The sequence below is a fragment of the Balaenoptera borealis genome (assembly GCF_965194805.1).
Source record: "Balaenoptera borealis genome assembly, chromosome: 7".
Lineage (NCBI taxonomy): Eukaryota > Metazoa > Chordata > Mammalia > Artiodactyla > Balaenopteridae > Balaenoptera > Balaenoptera borealis.
This window is the reverse complement of record NC_138864.1, coordinates 124,021,598-124,038,975: the sequence shown is the minus strand read 5'-3', so window position 1 is coordinate 124,038,975 and position 17,378 is coordinate 124,021,598. Positions and strand designations below refer to the sequence as shown.

General features: G+C 46.7%; 2 protein-coding genes across 6 annotated transcripts; both read right to left on the bottom strand.

Moving 5' to 3' along the window:
- Positions 1 to 529: 529 nt before the first annotated feature.
- On the bottom strand, positions 530 to 16,704 carry LOC309632121 (GTPase IMAP family member 5-like). Of its 5 annotated transcripts, none has more exons than XM_082399278.1 (4): positions 7,568 to 7,694; positions 4,126 to 5,688; positions 3,249 to 3,297; positions 530 to 1,781 (listed from the first exon to the last, which is right to left on the bottom strand). In XM_082399278.1, the coding sequence occupies exons 2-4, from the start codon at positions 4,282 to 4,284 to the stop codon at positions 895 to 897; spliced, it is 1,095 nt and encodes a 364-aa protein (XP_082255404.1). In that variant the 5' UTR covers positions 4,285 to 5,688; positions 7,568 to 7,694; the 3' UTR covers positions 530 to 894. The 5 variants fall into 5 exon arrangements, with proteins under 5 accessions (XP_082255404.1, XP_082255403.1, XP_082255406.1 ...); XM_082399277.1 differs by having other exon boundaries at positions 4,126 to 5,941; positions 7,568 to 7,630; XM_082399280.1 differs by lacking the exons at positions 4,126 to 5,688; positions 7,568 to 7,694 and adding an exon at positions 16,624 to 16,704.
- LOC309632123 (GTPase IMAP family member 1-like) lies at positions 10,296 to 16,751 on the bottom strand. The gene is made up of 3 exons (XM_082399283.1): positions 16,624 to 16,751; positions 14,348 to 14,396; positions 10,296 to 13,429 (listed from the first exon to the last, which is right to left on the bottom strand). Exons 1-3 carry the CDS (start codon positions 16,627 to 16,629, stop codon positions 12,495 to 12,497), a joined length of 990 nt encoding a protein of 329 aa, XP_082255409.1. The 5' UTR covers positions 16,630 to 16,751; the 3' UTR covers positions 10,296 to 12,494.
- Between the last annotated feature and the right edge of the window lie 627 nt (positions 16,752 to 17,378).

The window sequence follows — 17,378 nt, the reverse complement described above, 5'->3', positions numbered from 1 at the left end:
AGACCCCCTTCCTCTTCTTCCCCCTCACCCCCAGGCCCCTCTTCCTTTCTCCCTCAGCCTCTTCACGCCCCAGAGACCACCCCTGTCCCCCACCCCCACCGAAATGTCCTCATCTTTTTCTCTTGGGGGGGGTGCCTTTTTTTTTTTTTCACAATCAACAAGGAAGTCAGAGTACGTTTGTGAATAAAATAAGGAATTCCACTACCAACTTTTTTTTTTTTTTTTTTAAACTTTGGGTTTATTTATTTATTTATTTTTATGGCTGTGTTGGGTCTTCGTTTCTGTGCGAGGGCCTCCTCCAGTTGCGGCAAGTGGGGGCCATTCTTCATCGCGGTGCGCGGGCCTCTCACCATCGCGGCCTCCCTTGTTGTGGAGCACAGGCTCCAGACGCGCAGGCTCAGCAATTGTGGCTCACGGGCCCAGTTGCTCCGCGGCATGTGGGATCCCCCCAGACCAGGGCTCGAACCCGTATCCCCTGCATTGGCAGGCAGACTCTCAACCACTGCGCCACCAGGGAAGCCCCCAACTTTTAATATAACATGTTTCTCTCCTCAACAGCAAGACTGTAAAAAGTAGGTCACAGAGGTGAGATGCTCACACAGCATGACGGTCCACTCACTTTCCTTCCTGCAAGCTCCCTAATATTTCATGACTGTATCCAGTTAGTTTATTATTTGCTTTCACCATTTTTAACAAGACAAAAGGGGATTTTTTTCTCCTTTGGATTTTATTTACCTAAAATGCAGCTGAAGAAAACAGGATGGTATGTCTGATGCAAGGAAGGGAAATGGAAAGTGAAATTACATGAAAAGCAAATAAAGTTCCTTATCAACATAGACAAAGATACTGACTCTGAAAAAATGGAAGCTGATGGCAGGTATCATCTGAAAATTCTCAGCATTCGTGAGTACTACACAAGCTAATTAAAATGGCAAGAAAAATCAAAAAGCATATAACAAGAACAGCAAATATTCCGATGTGAGAAATGATCCAGTTTTTGACTCGGTGGAGCGCCTTGAAGACATAGTTTCTCTGGGCCTCTTGCAGGTCTTGCTTTTGCTTTGCAACATGCGACCGCACCTTGGCCAGGTAGCGCACGTGACCTTCTCCGTGGGGGTCGCCCCCGCCCTGCTGGAGCCGCTGTGCATCAAAGAAGAGGTCGTTGCTGAGGTAGGCGCCCTGGTGCTCCCTCTCCAGCCCCTCGACCACGGCCATCAGCCCGGCCAGCTGCTCCCCCCGCTCGTCGCCGGACGCCCGGTTGTTGAAGGCGCAGTACCTCTGCCCGCACTCCCGGACCAGGCCCCTCAGCCTCAGGTTGTCTGTGTTGGCTACGTAGTCATGCAAGGATCCGTCCGCCAGGTCCTCCTTGTGGGTGAACAGGATGACCATGTGTCTCAGGGCTCTCGCCCCGAAGACCTCCTTCACCCTGGTCACGGCCACCACGTCCTGCTCTGTGAAGCGGCCCAGCTGGGTCACCAGCAGCAGCACGTGAGGCCCCGGGGCCGAGAGCAGGTAGCAGTCCCCGATGTTCTCGTACACCTCCTGGTCCTGGGCCCTCGCCTCAAAGATGGGGGGCGTGTCCACCACCAGGATGCTCCTCCCGTTCCACGTGCCCGTGGCCCCCTGGCACTTCCTGGTCACCGACTGGGCCCCCAGCCTGGACTCAAACACTGGCTGGCCGAGGATGCTGTTCCCGGTGGCGCTTTTCCCGCCGCCTGTTTTGCCCGCCAGGACGATCCGCAGTGAGGATGAGGCTGCAGACCGCGTGTGTTCTGTTCCGCCTAATAAAAAAAAAAAGAGTTTTCCGTGTTTTACTAAGTCAGTGATTTAAAAAATTTTTTATTTTATCTTGGAGTTTAGTTGATTAACAATGTGTTAGCTTCAGGTGTTCAGCAAAACGATTACGTTGTACATATACATGTATCTATTCTTTTTCAAACTCTTTTCTCGTTTAGGTCATTTCAGAATATTGAGCAGAGTTCCCTGTGCTATACAGTAGGTCCTTGTTGGTAAAGTTAGTGATTCTTAAGATTTTTAGGTCACGGACCTTTCATGGTATCTCATGAAAGCTATGGACCTCTCTCCCTGCCAAATAGGTATATTTAAATACATACAAATGTTTGCATACAACTTTAGGAGACTCTTGAATGGCAGGAAGCCCACACTGGGAGCCCGAACTTGGACCCATAGCCAAGAGTAAGAACTGCTACACTATGACGGATGCTCCGAGGACTTCATCAGGACCAGGGAAAACACAGCTTTTCAGAAAGAAAAGTGGTCCCTGTGCTTTTCCAGGGATGGTGCTTAGGCCAGTTTCATGCTAAATAAATGTGAGATTAGAAAGAGGCAGAGGATGAGAAGTCATAAATGAGAAACTATTATCACCTCTTCTCCACCCACCAATTCCCAGGCACACAGACTGCTAATCACATTCATCTGAACCTTGGGGGTAAAGGAAGTCTCAGATATCAGAGCTCCAGTGACCTCCCACTGAGGACCAGCTGAATGTCCCTGGGTTTCCTCTTTTTGGGTGGGGAGTTGGATGTTTGAACGTGAGCCTACAGAAGGCTTGTTGTTAAAGTCAAGGACGGAGTCTGACAGATGACCCTGGATCGGTGGCTGAAGAAGAGATGATAAGACCATCATGTATAAGAAATACATGTGTTGGAAAGATCGTCAATTTGGCTGACAGAATTACAGGAAATTAGAACAAAAGTGGTGTTGTCGAGGGTGACACTGCATCAAGAGCTAAAATCTTCAAGGGATGAAGAGAGTGAGAATCCAAGGATTTCTAGAGTTCTTATGAGCTCAAATAAATTAAGTTCATTTTAGGCTCCTAGAATCTGTTATTGTTATTCCTTTTATTCTGTGTTGGTTCTTCCTTTCCTCTTTTTTTAGCAAACACGATTACTAAGTCTCTATGGGGAACTTTTCCTCTTTTCAGTTGAGTGCAGGCAGGGAAGGATATCATTTTTGCAATTCGTTTCCAAATCCCCTGACTTCTGACTTGAAGTTTCATTTCCTCATTTCCCATACATCACGGCACAGGGGAGAGCTTCACACTCGGGTGTGTGTGGGTGTGGTGATGGTAGGGAAGATAAAGAACATGATAGCTGCCTTTTTCTTCTGCAGTTGAAAATAACTGGGTTTCTTTTCTGTCACTGTGTTTGAGGTGAGGGAGAGGAGGAGAGAAAACAGTGACTCTTCCCTGATGCCTAGAGCTCTTGAGAATTTGGAGGCTTTCTTACCTTCAGCCATAGTCCCGTATCTGCTCCTCTGAAGCCCTTCCATTCTCTTCTGGAATAAAAAAAGGAAAGGAATAAAAAGCAAGTGTCCATATGGGACTTGGTAAGGCCTGAGAACACCTCCAATTCAGACAGCCGAGAATAATTATCCTTAGATGAGCCATTTCCATTGCTAATTTTCTAACTTATATTTTACTTTCCAATATCCATTTATAACCTTAGGCAACCCAGGTGATGCTAGGTTATGTTAACTCAATGAACCCTTGCTTTTTCCTCATCCTATAGGAAAGCAAGAAATGTTTGAAAACAAATCAGTTGATTATTTCCCCTCTACTTGAAAAGACATGAAATAAAGTCTTCTGGGCTTCCCTGGTGGCGCAGTGGTTGAGAATCTGCCTGCCAATGCAGGGGACACGGGTTCGAGCCCTGGTCTGGGAAGATCCCACATGCCGCGGAGCGACTAGGCCCGTGAGCCACAATCACTGAGCCTGCGCGTCTGGAGCCTGTGCTCCGCAACAAGAGAGGCCGCGATAAGGAGAGGCCCGCGCACTGCGATGAAGAGTGGCCCCCACTTGCCACAACTAGAGAAAGCCCTCGCACAGAAACGAAGACCCAACACAGCCAAAAATAAAATATAAATAAAAAAAAAAAAAAAAAAGAAAGTCTTCTTCTATGGAATGAGAAGCAGGACTTTTTATTGTTTTATTATTATTATTATTATTATTATTGAAATCAAAGTAAGCAAACTTGCTAGACTAGAGAATAAAAATTGCCTTGCTGTAAATGACATCGGTTTGTTTGAAGTACTGGCCATTTCCAGTCCCAGAAACTCTTTGTATCAGATGGATATCCCAGTAGCAAAGAGGAAAGTACAATGTACCTTCCAATGGGAGTGTGGAATTGGGGGATCCACGGCTCCTTTGAGGATGGACATGAGAGGACGAAGGGAAAGAGGGCGGAGCACGGCCACCATCCTCCCTCCCCTCTGAGCAGCTGGTGGGGAGAAGCTGGTGCCATGACTGAGGGACAGAGTCAACATTCAGGACAAATTCAAGATAAGTTCATTTCCTGCTCAGTTTTAAACCAAATGTCTTTCCTTGTGGGTCTCCCAATAACCACTTAAAAAAAATTCCAGTAGATATGACCAGAAACTGGCAAAACTATGGGGATAAATGTTTCATTCAGATGAGGCATAATACTGTGTCATTCTTCTTGGTGCTAGAAAAGGTAAGCATGCATTAGAAAAGGCAAGCATGCAATATGCCACTATAATTAAGATGGTCTCTGAGACTGTATTTTATTTATTCAGTTTTAAAGATTATGCAGTTATGAAACAAACATTTTAAGGGGAGAAATACACAGAGTAATGAAACAAATGCCCACTATTTGCAATGAATAGATCTAAGTATTTTGGCATTTTTACTGCTGCTGTTCGGTTTGATTGAAAAAGTTAAAACATTACGCATATAGTTCCATTTATTTATTTTTTGACTCCCCCCAACCTGTCTCATTCTCCCTCTTCCCTTCAGAGGCAACCAATATTCTGAGATACACATGTATGTACAGGTAATATATAGTACTTTTTGGTATTTTAATCTTTTATGTCAGTGACATTATTTATGTAGCACTTTATCCGACTCTTTATTAACAAACATTTGGTGTGCCAAAATACGTGCTTGCTACTACAAACAGTGCTGCAGAAGAATCCCCCCACACGTCTCCTTGTGCACATGGACGATTCCTCTGGGATATATAGTTTCCACCTGACAAGATACTGCCAAATATGACTCCAAGAAGCTTGTGCTGAGTCATACTGGCCGCAGCCATGGGTGAGAAACCCCCAAATCTTCACTTACGCTTGGTGATATTAGATTTTTAATTTCTGGTCACCCTGGTGGGTATATATTAGGATGTCTTAATTTGTTTAAAGGTGCATTTTATTGATTAACATTGAATTCAAAACGGTTTTCATAGTTTATTTGCTATTCAGGTTGATTCTGTTCTTTCTACCTTTTTCACATTTTTCTATTCACTCAGTAGGGAAGAATAGAAATGGCCGTCACTAGGGAAACCATCCCTTGTCACATTATCAGAATTTATTAAGGCAACTTCCTTCCTTCCTTTCCTTTTCCTTCTGCACCACTTTCCTTACCTTAAGCCCAGAGAAGAGCATTTTCCTCACCACATTCTCCCACATGCTGTCCTTGCCTCTGGTAAATAATACTCCAGCTTTTGCTAAAACTGCTCAAATTCTCTGACATCTTTTCTACTTCAGATGACAGTTTCTATATATTGGAATCAATATATCAATGTGGTAAAGACGATGACGACAGTGGTGACAATGTTGATGATGAACTTCACCATGGTAATAATCCTCTGTGCAGCCATTTGTAATTTTCAAGTTTCTTTCATGTCCATTCTTTTAATTGTTCTCCTAAATTCCCTATGATGTGATCAAGATAGGTATTAAAATTTCTATTAAAATATTAGGAAACTGAGCCTCAACTGACCTGCCCACGATCACACAACTGCCATGGAGTTAAGACCCAAAAATGGCTCATTTTGCCTGTGTATTCTCCTAGATTTATCAGGGTGGAAAAGAGATTATAAAGTCAATGAACCTCTTGGAACACCACATACCATGCTGCCATCCATGGTCAGGACATAAACTGAGGCAGACAGGCTGGAAGCTTACCCTAAAATTAACAAAGAGAACTGTATTGCAAAATCTTGAGTGCACGTTTTCAAAAAAAAAAAAAAAAAAAAAAGATTATTCAAAGATAAAATCGCAGGGGGCAGAAGTTGCTCGGAATGGAAGTATTTCAGTTTAAAGCAATCTGGTGTTTTCCCATGACTTGATGATCAATGTGACCCAAATGGAGCTCTGTGGCTGTCATAAAAGCCAATCAAAGTTCAGGTTACATTGGCAGAGGCGCGCACGGTCCTCCTGAACCGTCTTCCGAGTGGGTCAGGCTGCCGGGGGAGACACGTCCCACCGAGGAGTAGATTGTTTTGGACAGATATTAACAAATAACAAAGTGTGCAGAGGCTAGTCAGAAAGGATATTGATGGAGATGCTAAAATGAGTCCTAGAATATTAAAAGGACAGAATCAAGCCTAGGAAAAGATCGGGAAACATCCTAAACCGGAAGGAATGAGACACGTGTCAATCACGTAGTAGACAGAAGTGGGAGAATCAGGAGTGGAGGCAGATTTCTTCTCCACAAGGAAAACCCTTTTAATCTTCCCCCAGGCAGGATCAGGAATCATGAGAGAGTCGCAGACAGTATGCGAGCAGAGATTATAAGAGTATGTGACAGGAACAGCAGGAGGATCTAGCTTAGGTAGGAGGCTGGAGCAAATGAGCCTAATGTACCTCCTGATTTTTACATTATACGAACCTGATTTTATCTTGACGGTACCTTACTTTATCAAACCATTGGAAAGCAGCCTCTCTCACGCTGTTTTAGGAAAGATAAAAATATTTTCGGTCTGCCTTATTCATATTCTCCTTCGCCCATCTGCCCCCTCCCTCTGTTTCCTGGTATCACTTGTTTCAGAGTTTAGCATTGTGATTTCATAATGCGGCTCTCACAGGAGGTTTAGCAGACAAAGGGATGGTTCCTGTACACACTGGAATCTGTTTGCCATAGCGTCGAGTTCGACATCGTGTCGTAGGAAAAGTGTGGGGTATTTGGGGGCGAATGGGCTGGTTTTCAGAAGACCAATAGAACAATTTCACTGAGAGGTTTCGTTTGGAGCACGTGGCTCAGTGAGGGTAGGAACATAATGATCCCATACTTGTCCTGTGGAGCCCTAGGAATAGATTCCCGGTACCCAGGCCTCTCGGGGGCATGGTGCTTGTCAGGGATGGGGGGGGGGCTGGTACGGGGGAAGTTAAGAGCTAAAACTGAGACGTACGCCCCTCCTAGTTAGGGCACCTGGTGAGTTTCAGTTTTCTCATCTGTCAAATGGGATGAGAGTCTTAGTGAAGCTTTATGAAACCCCGTGAAGCTTATGAAAGTCAGAAGAGCTAAGAAGTAGGCAACTAGCCGGAAAAGACCTCCGCGCTGTGGAAAGCGATGGGCCGTGAACGCGGGGTGAGCGGTTCCCGAAGCCGCTTCCCTCCCACTAGGAATCCGCGGTTGCCCATAACGCTCACCATCGGCGCCCCGTTTCACTGATTGGAGAGCCCAGAAGTCTGGTAACCGGTGTCAGATCCCACGAGAAATCAGTAGCCCTAACTCAACCGCGGGCTCCAGGACCCCCCGCACCCCGGGTCTCCACCCAGGACGCTGGGACCCCCGCCGGGTTCCCCTTACCAGGCGCGGCGCTGCGGCCTGGGTGCCGGCGGGTCGGCGCGAGCGCGCGGCCGAAGGTTCCAGGGCACGGCTGCAGGGCAAGAAGGAAAACGGGGCTAACGGAGTGCGCCCCCTGTCCCCGCAGCTGGGGACACCCCCTCCGGCTGGGGCGACCCTGCTGCCGCGGGAACCGGAGAGCAGCGAGTTCGGAGCGTGCTGCCGCCCTAACGGGATGCTTCCTGTCGGAGCCCGCGAGCGCCCCGCCCCCTGCCGCTTCCTCTTTAAGACGTGTGGAAAGAAGTGATGTTTGGAGCGTGAAAGAGAAGAACAGGGGCCCCAATCCCCCCTGTTTCCCCGTTGCTAAAGGCCCCTGTTGCCTCCGCGGGCGGGCGGTGCTCTCCGGCCACCATTCCCGGAAGATCAACGTTTCATCTCTCTTGTTGAGTCCCAGTACCTCTCACTGTAACGCAGACCCCGCTGATCTGAGTCTCCCTGTGAAAGCACCTACAACGAGACCTACTGAGAAAATTAGTTATTTTCTTTGGCGCAAGAATCACTGGCTTTTCAGGAAGGAGGACTTCTCTACCTTCGTGAAAAGCTGGAGCCCAGATGTGGAACAGGTTAGAATGGAGCTTTCCTCCTTTCCAGAAACTCCCCAGGGCTGGGAGTCAGAGAGTGAATACCCTTGTCTTTTGTTTCTTGGGGTTGGGTGTCTCTTCTTGGATGTGTGTGTGTGATTTTTGAGGAGTGGTAAGCAGTTCTCTTCAGCGTATCCATGAGCTATTTCACTAGCATGTGGAAGAATAGATCTTAGGTGTTTTCAGATGTAGTAAATCAGGGGATATACACGATTTAACACTATTTACAAAGTAAAAAGGAGTGCCTAAAATTAGTGGTATAAAGAGTGAAAGGAAATATAAAATAAACAAGAATTGGGCCAAGAATGAGATTGAATGTAAGGTATAAAAATAATTAAGACCCCAAATAATAATTAAAAGAAAACATTACATCATTTTGGAAGATAACTACTTAAAAAAAAAGAAGAGGTAAAAGACAAATTTAGAAAAAATCTCAAAATATTGTATTGCTGGAATAAACAAGCACAAATGCAGTTGTATCAGAAAAGGCAAACATTGCCACTATCAGATGAAGGCTCCCAGGGCAGAAAAAAAGAGTCTTGGGTCATAGTCTAGCTCTGGCTTCCCCAAGGAGTTATAGGAATTCCTCTTCTAGGGAATTCAATCCATAGGGTATTCTCTGGAAGGAGTACTGGCATCTGCCCAGCCAGATGATGAATATTGAATATTGTACAAGAATTGAATATTGTACAAGACTGAATATTGTACAAGACTATGTAAGAGGGTATGCATTGTTTGAAATCTTCTGCTTGAAAAACTCATCATGGGGGCTTCCCTGGTGGCGCAGTGGTTAAGAATCTGCCTGCCAATGCAGGGGAGATGGGTTTGAGCCCTGGGTCAGGAAGATCCCACATGCCATGGAGCAACTAAGCCTGTGTGCCACAACTACTGAGCCTGCGCTCTAGAGCCTGTGTGCCACAACTACTGAAGACCGCGTGCCTAGAGCCCATGCTCCGCAACAAGAGAAGCCACTGCAATGAGAAGCCCGCGCACTGCAACAAAGAGTAGCCCCCTCTCACCGCAACAAGAGAAAGCCCGCGCACAGCAACGAAGACCCAATGCAGCCAAAAATATAAATAAATAATTTAAAAAAAAAAGAAAAAGAAAAACTCATCATGGCCAAAAACAACTCTCAGAAGTAAGTCAAATATGAACCTCTTTAGATAAAATGACAGCTGATCCAGGCAGCAGGGCATGGAAATATGAAAGAAACTTCATCAGCACACGATCAACGAATTTTTATTTTTGAAGAGATAAAAGAAAAGGTGAGAAAAAAAGAAAGAAAATGAGAGGACATGTAAGTAGTCGAGATATATATATATATATATATATATATATATATATATATATATTCACTCTAATAGACAGTTTTTGAGAAGCTATAGTATTTTGACCCTGTGTCTGGTTCAGGAAACCCTTCCTATATTACAGTAAGGAAAAATAAGTTCCAGTTCTGATTTGCCTCGTTTTACCCTTAGAAAATCACTTGACTCTCAGTACATTACTTTCCTCTTCAAATAAAAGGCTGTTAATGATAATTACCCTTCATACCTCATGAGGTATTTTTCGTCATAAAATATTAAGGCAATAAATTGTTATTATATTATAGTGTTCTCTCTACAGCTTCTGTTTTCTATTTTATGATCAGTCTTGTATTATTTTGTTTTATGATCTATCCTGTATTACATGTGTAACATTAAATTGTATATATTAAAAATTTTTTTGGCTGCTGGAGCATCATGCAGGATCTTCGTTCCCGACCAGGGATGGAACCCGTGCCCTCTGCAGTGGAAGCGTGGAGTCTTAACCACTGGACTGCCAGGGAAGTCCCTAAATTACATTTAAAAAACTAAAAATTGTGTCTTCCATTTACTTATGAGTCATTTTGCATAGTTCTAAATCTAAGGATTAGAAACTAGCAATATTATAGAGAACAAATACAACTTTGATTGCACTTTGTAAATATATTTGATGACTAATCATGCCGACCTTATATTGCCACTAGCTCCCAACTCTATACATAGAATAATGTGGAGTAGTTATTATGATGAATAATAAATGCGGAGTATTTATGAGTGTGAAATTTATGTATTTATGAGTATGAGATTTATTTATGAGGATTATTATTATGAAAAGATTCTTCTTAGACTTTTTGTTTCTCTACTATATTCTTATGGAATTTAACTTACAAAGTGCTTTCACTCATGTTATTTCATCATACATGAAAGCTATAAGGATTAATATTAATATATACATCTCAAGAAAAGCTGAAAGTATCCCCTTGTGCCCAAGGTCCTGGAGCAAGTTCATAGGGGACCGGCTTTGTCACACAAGCCCTCTGCACATCTCCTGCTCTTTCCACTGTCCCCCACAATGGTCCTGGTGATGCCCCAAACAGGGTGTTTTACCCACGGATGTCAAGCCTTCCTCTGATCCTACACATTTCTATATGCTACAGTCTGCATGGGAATTTTACAATCCTAACACTCATATTTATTTTAAAAATCACATTTCCATTTACAAACAAGACAGAAATAATAAGCAATGACAGAAATTGGAGGGCATATGTGGACACCCTTATGTGAGAAAACGAAAAATGAAAGAACAAGCAGGTTACAATCAACCCCATGGTAAGTGAAGTCTTTGGCTTACAACGCATGCTCATAGGCACGTGGCCCTGGATGGGCAAACTGCAGACACAGGCGGTCCCCCCTACGTCGGCCCCTTCCTGGGGCCCTCAGGGTGTGGAAAGAGTCCCTCCATGGCTGAGACTTCCTGCATGGGCCCAGCACGACGCTGAAGACAGGAATTGATAATGGACTTTTTTCCAGCCAGGCTTCACAGAGCCCAACTCCCTGACCCACTACTATGGCCCTCAGGTACCCCCCCACCCAACTGCAGGCCACTCTAAGCCATAGCCATCCTGAGTCTCTGCAGGCCCTCAACTCGAGGTGGCATCAAAGTGCATGCGCATAGGCCCCTTCTCCACGTGGAGCTGGGATGGCCCTAGGATGCCTGCGCACAACCTCCCGGCCCTTAGCACCCCTGAGCCCTGGTAGTATTGGGATATCTGCCTCCTCCTGCATCCACACCTCCTAACTAGCACGTGGCTGATAGAAAGACTTCCTTTAAAGTGTTCTGTCACATTCAGAAATATAGAAATAAACAGATCCTAGCGTTTGCTTACACAAGGTAAGGATGGCATTCACGGACTTATGTGGGTTGACCCATCCCCTGTAAAAACCCCACGGTACAGCCAAACCTAACCTCTGGTGCTCTGTGGCTCTCTGCCGATGACCCTGCCACCCCTCTCTTCTCCATTTTGAGACAGGCGCTTTATTATTATTATTATTATTATTTAAAAATCCAGATAGATAACTACATTGAAGACATTGCATGTTATTTTCCCCAAATCTTACTTCATTTTGGACAAACATGAACCATAATACATGCTAGAAAGTTGGAAACTGTGTTATTTTCAGGGTAGTTACATTTAACTTCTTGGTACTAAGCTATTGTACTGGTAAATAAACCGATGTATCAGAAGTAAACATTGATACGTATGACTGTGACATCTCTTTCCTTGATGATAATAAAAATTTACAAGGATCACTAAAGGGAGATATCTACCCATAAGAACTAGAAAATATCAGGAAGAGAGAGTGCAGGCTATGCTCTGAATGTTTGTGTCCCCCTCCCCAGCATTTACGTGTGGAAAACTTAATCTGGAGAGGATGGTATTAGGAGATGGGGTCATCGGGAGGTTATTAGGTCATGAGGGTAGATTCCTCATGATTGGGATTAGTGCCCTTGCCAAAGTGCCCCTTCCATCAAGGTGAGGACACAGCCAGAAGTTGGCAGTCTGCAATCTCAGAGAGGGCTCTCCCCCAAAGCGGACCATGATTTTGGACTTCCAGCCTCCAGAAGTGTGAGGAATAAATGTCTGTTGTCTCTAAGCCACCCAGTCTGTGTTTGTTGTTGTTGTTGTTTTTTAATAGCAGTCCAAAGGGAGGAAGGCAGTGTCTAAACAAACAAACAAACACAAGCTCAAAATAAAAATAGCTGTTTTCCCTTTGCTATGAATCCATTTTCTACTAAAAATCACCAGTCATTCCATTATTTTTCAAGAGAGGACCAAAACATCAAGCTAACTAACACGTTTTAAGGATGTTTTAAAATTGTACAACTTTATTTTAAAACTGTTTACTGGAGGAAACATGAAACTCTTGAAAACTCTGATTCCTTTGAAATCCCCCTTCAGACCCAAGTGTTCAGTTTCTTTCTTGCCAGGTTACCTGCAAGACTGACTATCACCCTGTCACGGCCTCTGGCCGGTGCCTGTAGAGCACGCAGAGCAAGACCAGGGCGCCGAGCAGGGTGCACACGCCCAGCTTACACCAGGTCCCCGGCGCCTTGGGCCACCGCCACAGCCAGGCCAGCGGCCAGCGCTCCCGCCGCCTCTGCGCGCAGACGGCCACTCGCTCCGCCACCCTGCGCAGCCTCTCCGCGGGGTCCGCGCCGCCCAGGGCCTGCGCCAGGCTGTACACGTCGTTGGTGTAGGCGGCGCCGCCGTGGTCCCTCACCAGCTCCTGCACCAGCCCCATCAGCGCCATCACCTGCGCCTCTCGCTTCCCGCTGGCGGCTCGGTTGTCGAAGGCGCAGAATCGGTCCCCGCACTCGGCCACCAGCTCCCTGAGCGCGCGGTTCCCGGTGTCGCGCACGTAATGCTGCAGCGAGCCCCCGGCCAGGTCCTCCTCGCGGGTGAAGACCACGATGGTGCGCGTCACGATGCCGTCCCCGAAGAGCGCCTTCACCCCCCTCCAGGCCTGCTGGTCCTGGGCCGTGAAGCGGCCCAGCTGGGTCACCAGGAGCAGGGCGTGGGGCCCCGGCGCCGAGAGCAGGTAGCAGCGGCCTCTCTCCTCGCAGCCCGGGTCTGTCTGGGAGACTTCGGAGCTGAAAAGGTCTGGGGTGTCAATGATTTCCACCACCCACTTGGCCCACCTGCAGCTGCCCGCGGCGCAGGTCCGGGTCACCGACGTCGCCCCGAGCCTGGAGAGGAAGCGCTTCTGGCCCAGGATGCTGTTTCCCGTGGCGCTCTTCCCAGTCCCTGACCTCCCAGCCAGGAGGAGCCGCAGCCTGGGCTCCTGCAGGGCAGACTCGTCGGCTTCTGCACCTGTGAGCACCAATGATGTGTAAGCTCCCGAACCTGAAAGCACACATCCTGGTGCCCGGGTCCCCTGGACGCCTTTGGACAAAGGAGAACAGAGTGCTTCGACTTTTGCTTTTCGGACCAGCCCTTTACTGAGTGCCCTGGTCGGAGATTTGTGAGCTCTGGGGCTCTCTACCCGTCTGTTTCTTCCCTCTTCGGCGTCACGCATGCACCTGTAGGTGCTCCAGCACCTGGTGAACGTTTCCGTAGAGGACACCCCTGTATAATACAGGCCATTACTTCGTGTGACATGACCTGTCATCCACACTGCGCAGAGCTGCTCCCTATTTGACAGCTTCAGTGGCCTCTGCCATACATTCCCAGATACGCTGCCACTGAAGAAAGGCAGGAGGGGCCGTGGGCCTGGCCGTGAGGGCTGCCTGGTGTCCCACAGCCTGGGTTTGAATCACAGCCCGACCCCTGCCAGCCGTGTAACCCTGGGAAGCTGCTTAACCTAAGTGCTAAACCTCTTCGGCACAAATGGGATCAATAATGTAGCGCTGTCCTCATAGGGCTGCTGGGAGGATAAGATGAGACCATCTCTTCTTCCCTCCCTCTTGCCCTCCTCTTCCTCTCCTCTCTCTTAAACCTGCTGCCTAATAAGATACCTGGTTAACCCTCCATCCTTGTTCCCTAACACCTTCTACCTGGTGGATCATGTTCCCTCTAGTATACAGTTGGATTCCCTCTACATCCCCTTCTGTGGAGATCAGAGGAGGTTTATTCATTTTACCTTGGGGACAGAGGTGCAGGTTAGTCAAAGAACTCAATATCTCACAGCAGGTCAGGGGCAGAGATCTAGGTCAAATGCCAGTCCCAGGGCTCTTTGCTGTTTCATCCCAGCATCGAGAAACCTCTGGGGCTTCTCTCTGTTCAGTGTTGAGATAGCCCGTCCCCCTTACTACCCGGAGCTCACACCTGGGGGCAAACACGCACTGTGAGGCATGTTCTTACCATAGGCGTTTTCTTCATCTCTTGCTGTCTTCTGTCCTCTCATGATTCCCTGAAAGGGTCCCCAACACAATTTATTTAGTCTTTCATTCGTTCACTCATTCGTTCGTTCATTCATAGGTAAAACTACCTACTATGTGTCAGGCAAAGTCCAAAATGCTGGTGACACCACAGTTAAAATGTCATAGTTCCTGCCCTCTCTGAGCATCAGAATTTAGGGAAGACAGTTGAAGAGCCTGGTCTGGGGTTGGGACGATACTGTGAGAACACTTGGTGAGCTTGTGCTGTCTTTTCAGGGCTTTGAAATGCACAGAGCAGAGGGGAGATGACAACACTTATTCTATGTCAATGAGTAAGCTTCTGATGTTCATTTTCCCAGGTAATTCTATGTCATTGACGTAGGTTGTAGAAAATAAGTTTTCCCTGGAGATTCAGCAACCGGGGGTGGGGTGGGGGGCTTTGGAAAACCCTGAGAACAAGAAAGTTTGCTCACTGACTTAAGACCTACCTTAGGGTTGTTGGCCTGGGAAACAAACAAGAAGAAAATTGGAATTTTGGTTTTGGAAATCGGAAAACAGACGTTATTTCCCAAACTGGTCTGGAGAGCTCCTGTTCTCAGAGAACCACATGACTTGGCTCGTCCTAATATGTCTACTTATGGTGAGCCTGGGATGCTTCCCCCCAGCTCTTTATGTTCTTGCCTCAAACCTGAGGCTTCTCAAGGTAAAGTGATCTTACCCACTCAAACATTATTTAATACAATTAAACATTTTGTGGTCAAGTTTGCCTGATCACACGAGCTCCTGAGCACGAGAGCACAGTCTCTCCTCCGTCTACTCCAGCCTCATTTCCACCTAATCCCCTCCCCAGTCAGCCCCTCCACAAACAGCAGATTTCAGGGCCTTTTCCAAGCCACCTCGTGCGTTCATTCCTAGGACCATTCATCCCACCACACATTTCTGCCTGAGTCCTGTCCTGTGCTTCAACGTCCATTTCAAGTTCTACCTCTTCATGTCGCCCACCTGGTTCCTACAGGTAACTGTGTTCTCCCCCTACTGGCACCAACAACGAAGCAAAAGCAAAGGGAGAGGTTGGCTGAATAACCTGTCTCTGGCCAAAGGACTCAGATGGCAGGTTTGCCTAGAACTCAAACCAAAGCTGTCGGTGTTTCTGCAGTAACTCTCCTGCCGCTGCCCCCGGTTACACCCCGCCCAAAGCTGTCTGTAAAGTTTACCCCAGGGGTAAATCGCATAATGTGATTCGTTATTTTGTTTCTAGAAATCAACAAACTCCCATAATTGACACCAGAGCAGAAATGAAGAAAGAGCCACAAGGTTCAGAGCCAAGAAGAAGAATTTAGCTAAAGCAAGATGTCCTCGTCAAAGCTGGAAATGAGGAAGTGAGTTACAGGGAACCCACAGAACTCTCGAGTAGGTGACTGGACTTTACATATAGTTTGAAAAGGGGGTTAAAATCATTTAAAATAATTTTCAGGAAGGACGTGAGCTCCCACTGCAATCTGGGATGACAAATGGTTCTTAGTTATTGAACTACGTAAAACATGTAGAGTCCTGTATTCGGAATACTCTGAAAATTCAAAGTTCATGTAGTTCAGTGCCTCTCAGACTTGCTGTTTTTCAGAATTACTTGAGTGTTCTTTAAAAATGTCCATTCTGGGGGGACCATGCTCAGAAATTCCGATTTATGAACCTGATGTATCTGATGTAATCAGTCCACAAATCAGAGTTTGGAAACGAGCTATTTATTCAGACCCCTTCACTGTACAGATGATGAAATTGAGGTGTCCCTGCAGCTGGCGTGGGAGAGACCTGAATTAGGGAGCAGACATGTAAGGGGTCATGCAGGGAGAGGGGTTGAAGACCTAGTTCTGGACCTCTTAAATTCCTTGAGGGTCCCCTCCTGTGGACAGAGGGGAGAGGGAGAATCTGGGGGGTGAATTCTGATGGTATCCTGACTCACCACATTGTAACTTGCTCTGAAGTTAGACTGCTTTGGGGGCCACAGAAATATCTTCTGCCTGTGCTGAAAATGCCGTTTGGGCAATGTTGAATGCCTTTTAAAATGTATTTTATTCCTAGATGTGGTTCCAGCACACACTTCTCTTACTGTATGGAGGGAGTGTGGAAGGAGACAGGAATGTGTGTCCTCCAGACTGGAGAAGAGGCTCATAAACCTTCTTTTGAACTTCCTCTACTGAAAACTTGTGACATCTTTACAGATCTGGACGCTCCATCTTAATGGCTCCGGCTCTTACTTACCCGCATGGTGCCTGCTGGAACCCAGGTGCTCAGACAGTAAATGCTCTCAGAGCCATGTTCCTTCTGCTTGGTCGCAGCTCCTGTCCCCTGGCGGGGCTCGCCTTTCCTGGTGACAGACTCTGACAGGTGATCTGAGAAAGCCCTGATCTCTGCTTTCCCTTCGGTTGTGAGTGCGGCAGGCTGTTTTCTCCCAGTGTGCGCAGAGGAAGTCTCAGACCTTTGAGACTCAGAGCTCTGGAAAGCGCAGAGGGAGGGTTAGGTGGTGGTGACGACTTAAAGAGACAGGAACATACATTGTGGGCTTAAAGCATTTCCCTTACAAAACCTCCCTCCTGTTGTGACTCAAGTGGTGTGTGCCTCCAGCAGGGCCCCTCGATACCAAATATCTTGTCATACCTGAGGAAGGGAAGGGTGTTGTAGGACCCCGAGGCCTGACTCTCCTTCTAGAACTGTTTAGTGATCTAATCTTCAATGACTTTTTACCCTGTAGCATTTTTTCCCCATTTCAAATAAGTCCAGAGAGCCTCCTGCCCCAGAACAAAGAACATGGTAGCTTTTCTCAACAGCTGTCCATTGACTGAACACCCATGTGGCCAGTGCTCCTCTGGGGTCCATTCTTTCAGAAAAATCCAGAAGCAGAGTTTTATCTGAGAAAGGAAGTCTCAGCTACTGAAGGACTTGAAGCTAGCCGGTATGTTGAGGATGGATACCTTTACACAATTCCTAAATTAGCCTTATGAGGAGGCTTAGTCTGG

What these genes read in the sequence shown, in the direction of transcription:
- LOC309632121 (XM_082399278.1), bottom strand. Translation starts at nt 4,284, where the DNA reads ATGTTGACTCTGTCCCTCAGTCATGGCACCAGCTTCTCCCCACCAGCT. An exon ending in TTCCACACTCCCATTGGAAG is followed by an intron (nt 3,298 to 4,125) that starts GTACATTGTACT and finishes TTTTTATTCCAG; the next exon opens with AAGAGAATGGAAGGGCTTCA. An exon ending in ATACGGGACTATGGCTGAAG is followed by an intron (nt 1,782 to 3,248) that starts GTAAGAAAGCCT and finishes TTTTTTTATTAG; the next exon opens with GCGGAACAGAACACACGCGG.
- LOC309632123 (XM_082399283.1), bottom strand. An exon ending in AGATGAAGAAAACGCCTATG is followed by an intron (nt 13,430 to 14,347) that starts GTAAGAACATGC and finishes CTTTGTCCAAAG; the next exon opens with GCGTCCAGGGGACCCGGGCA.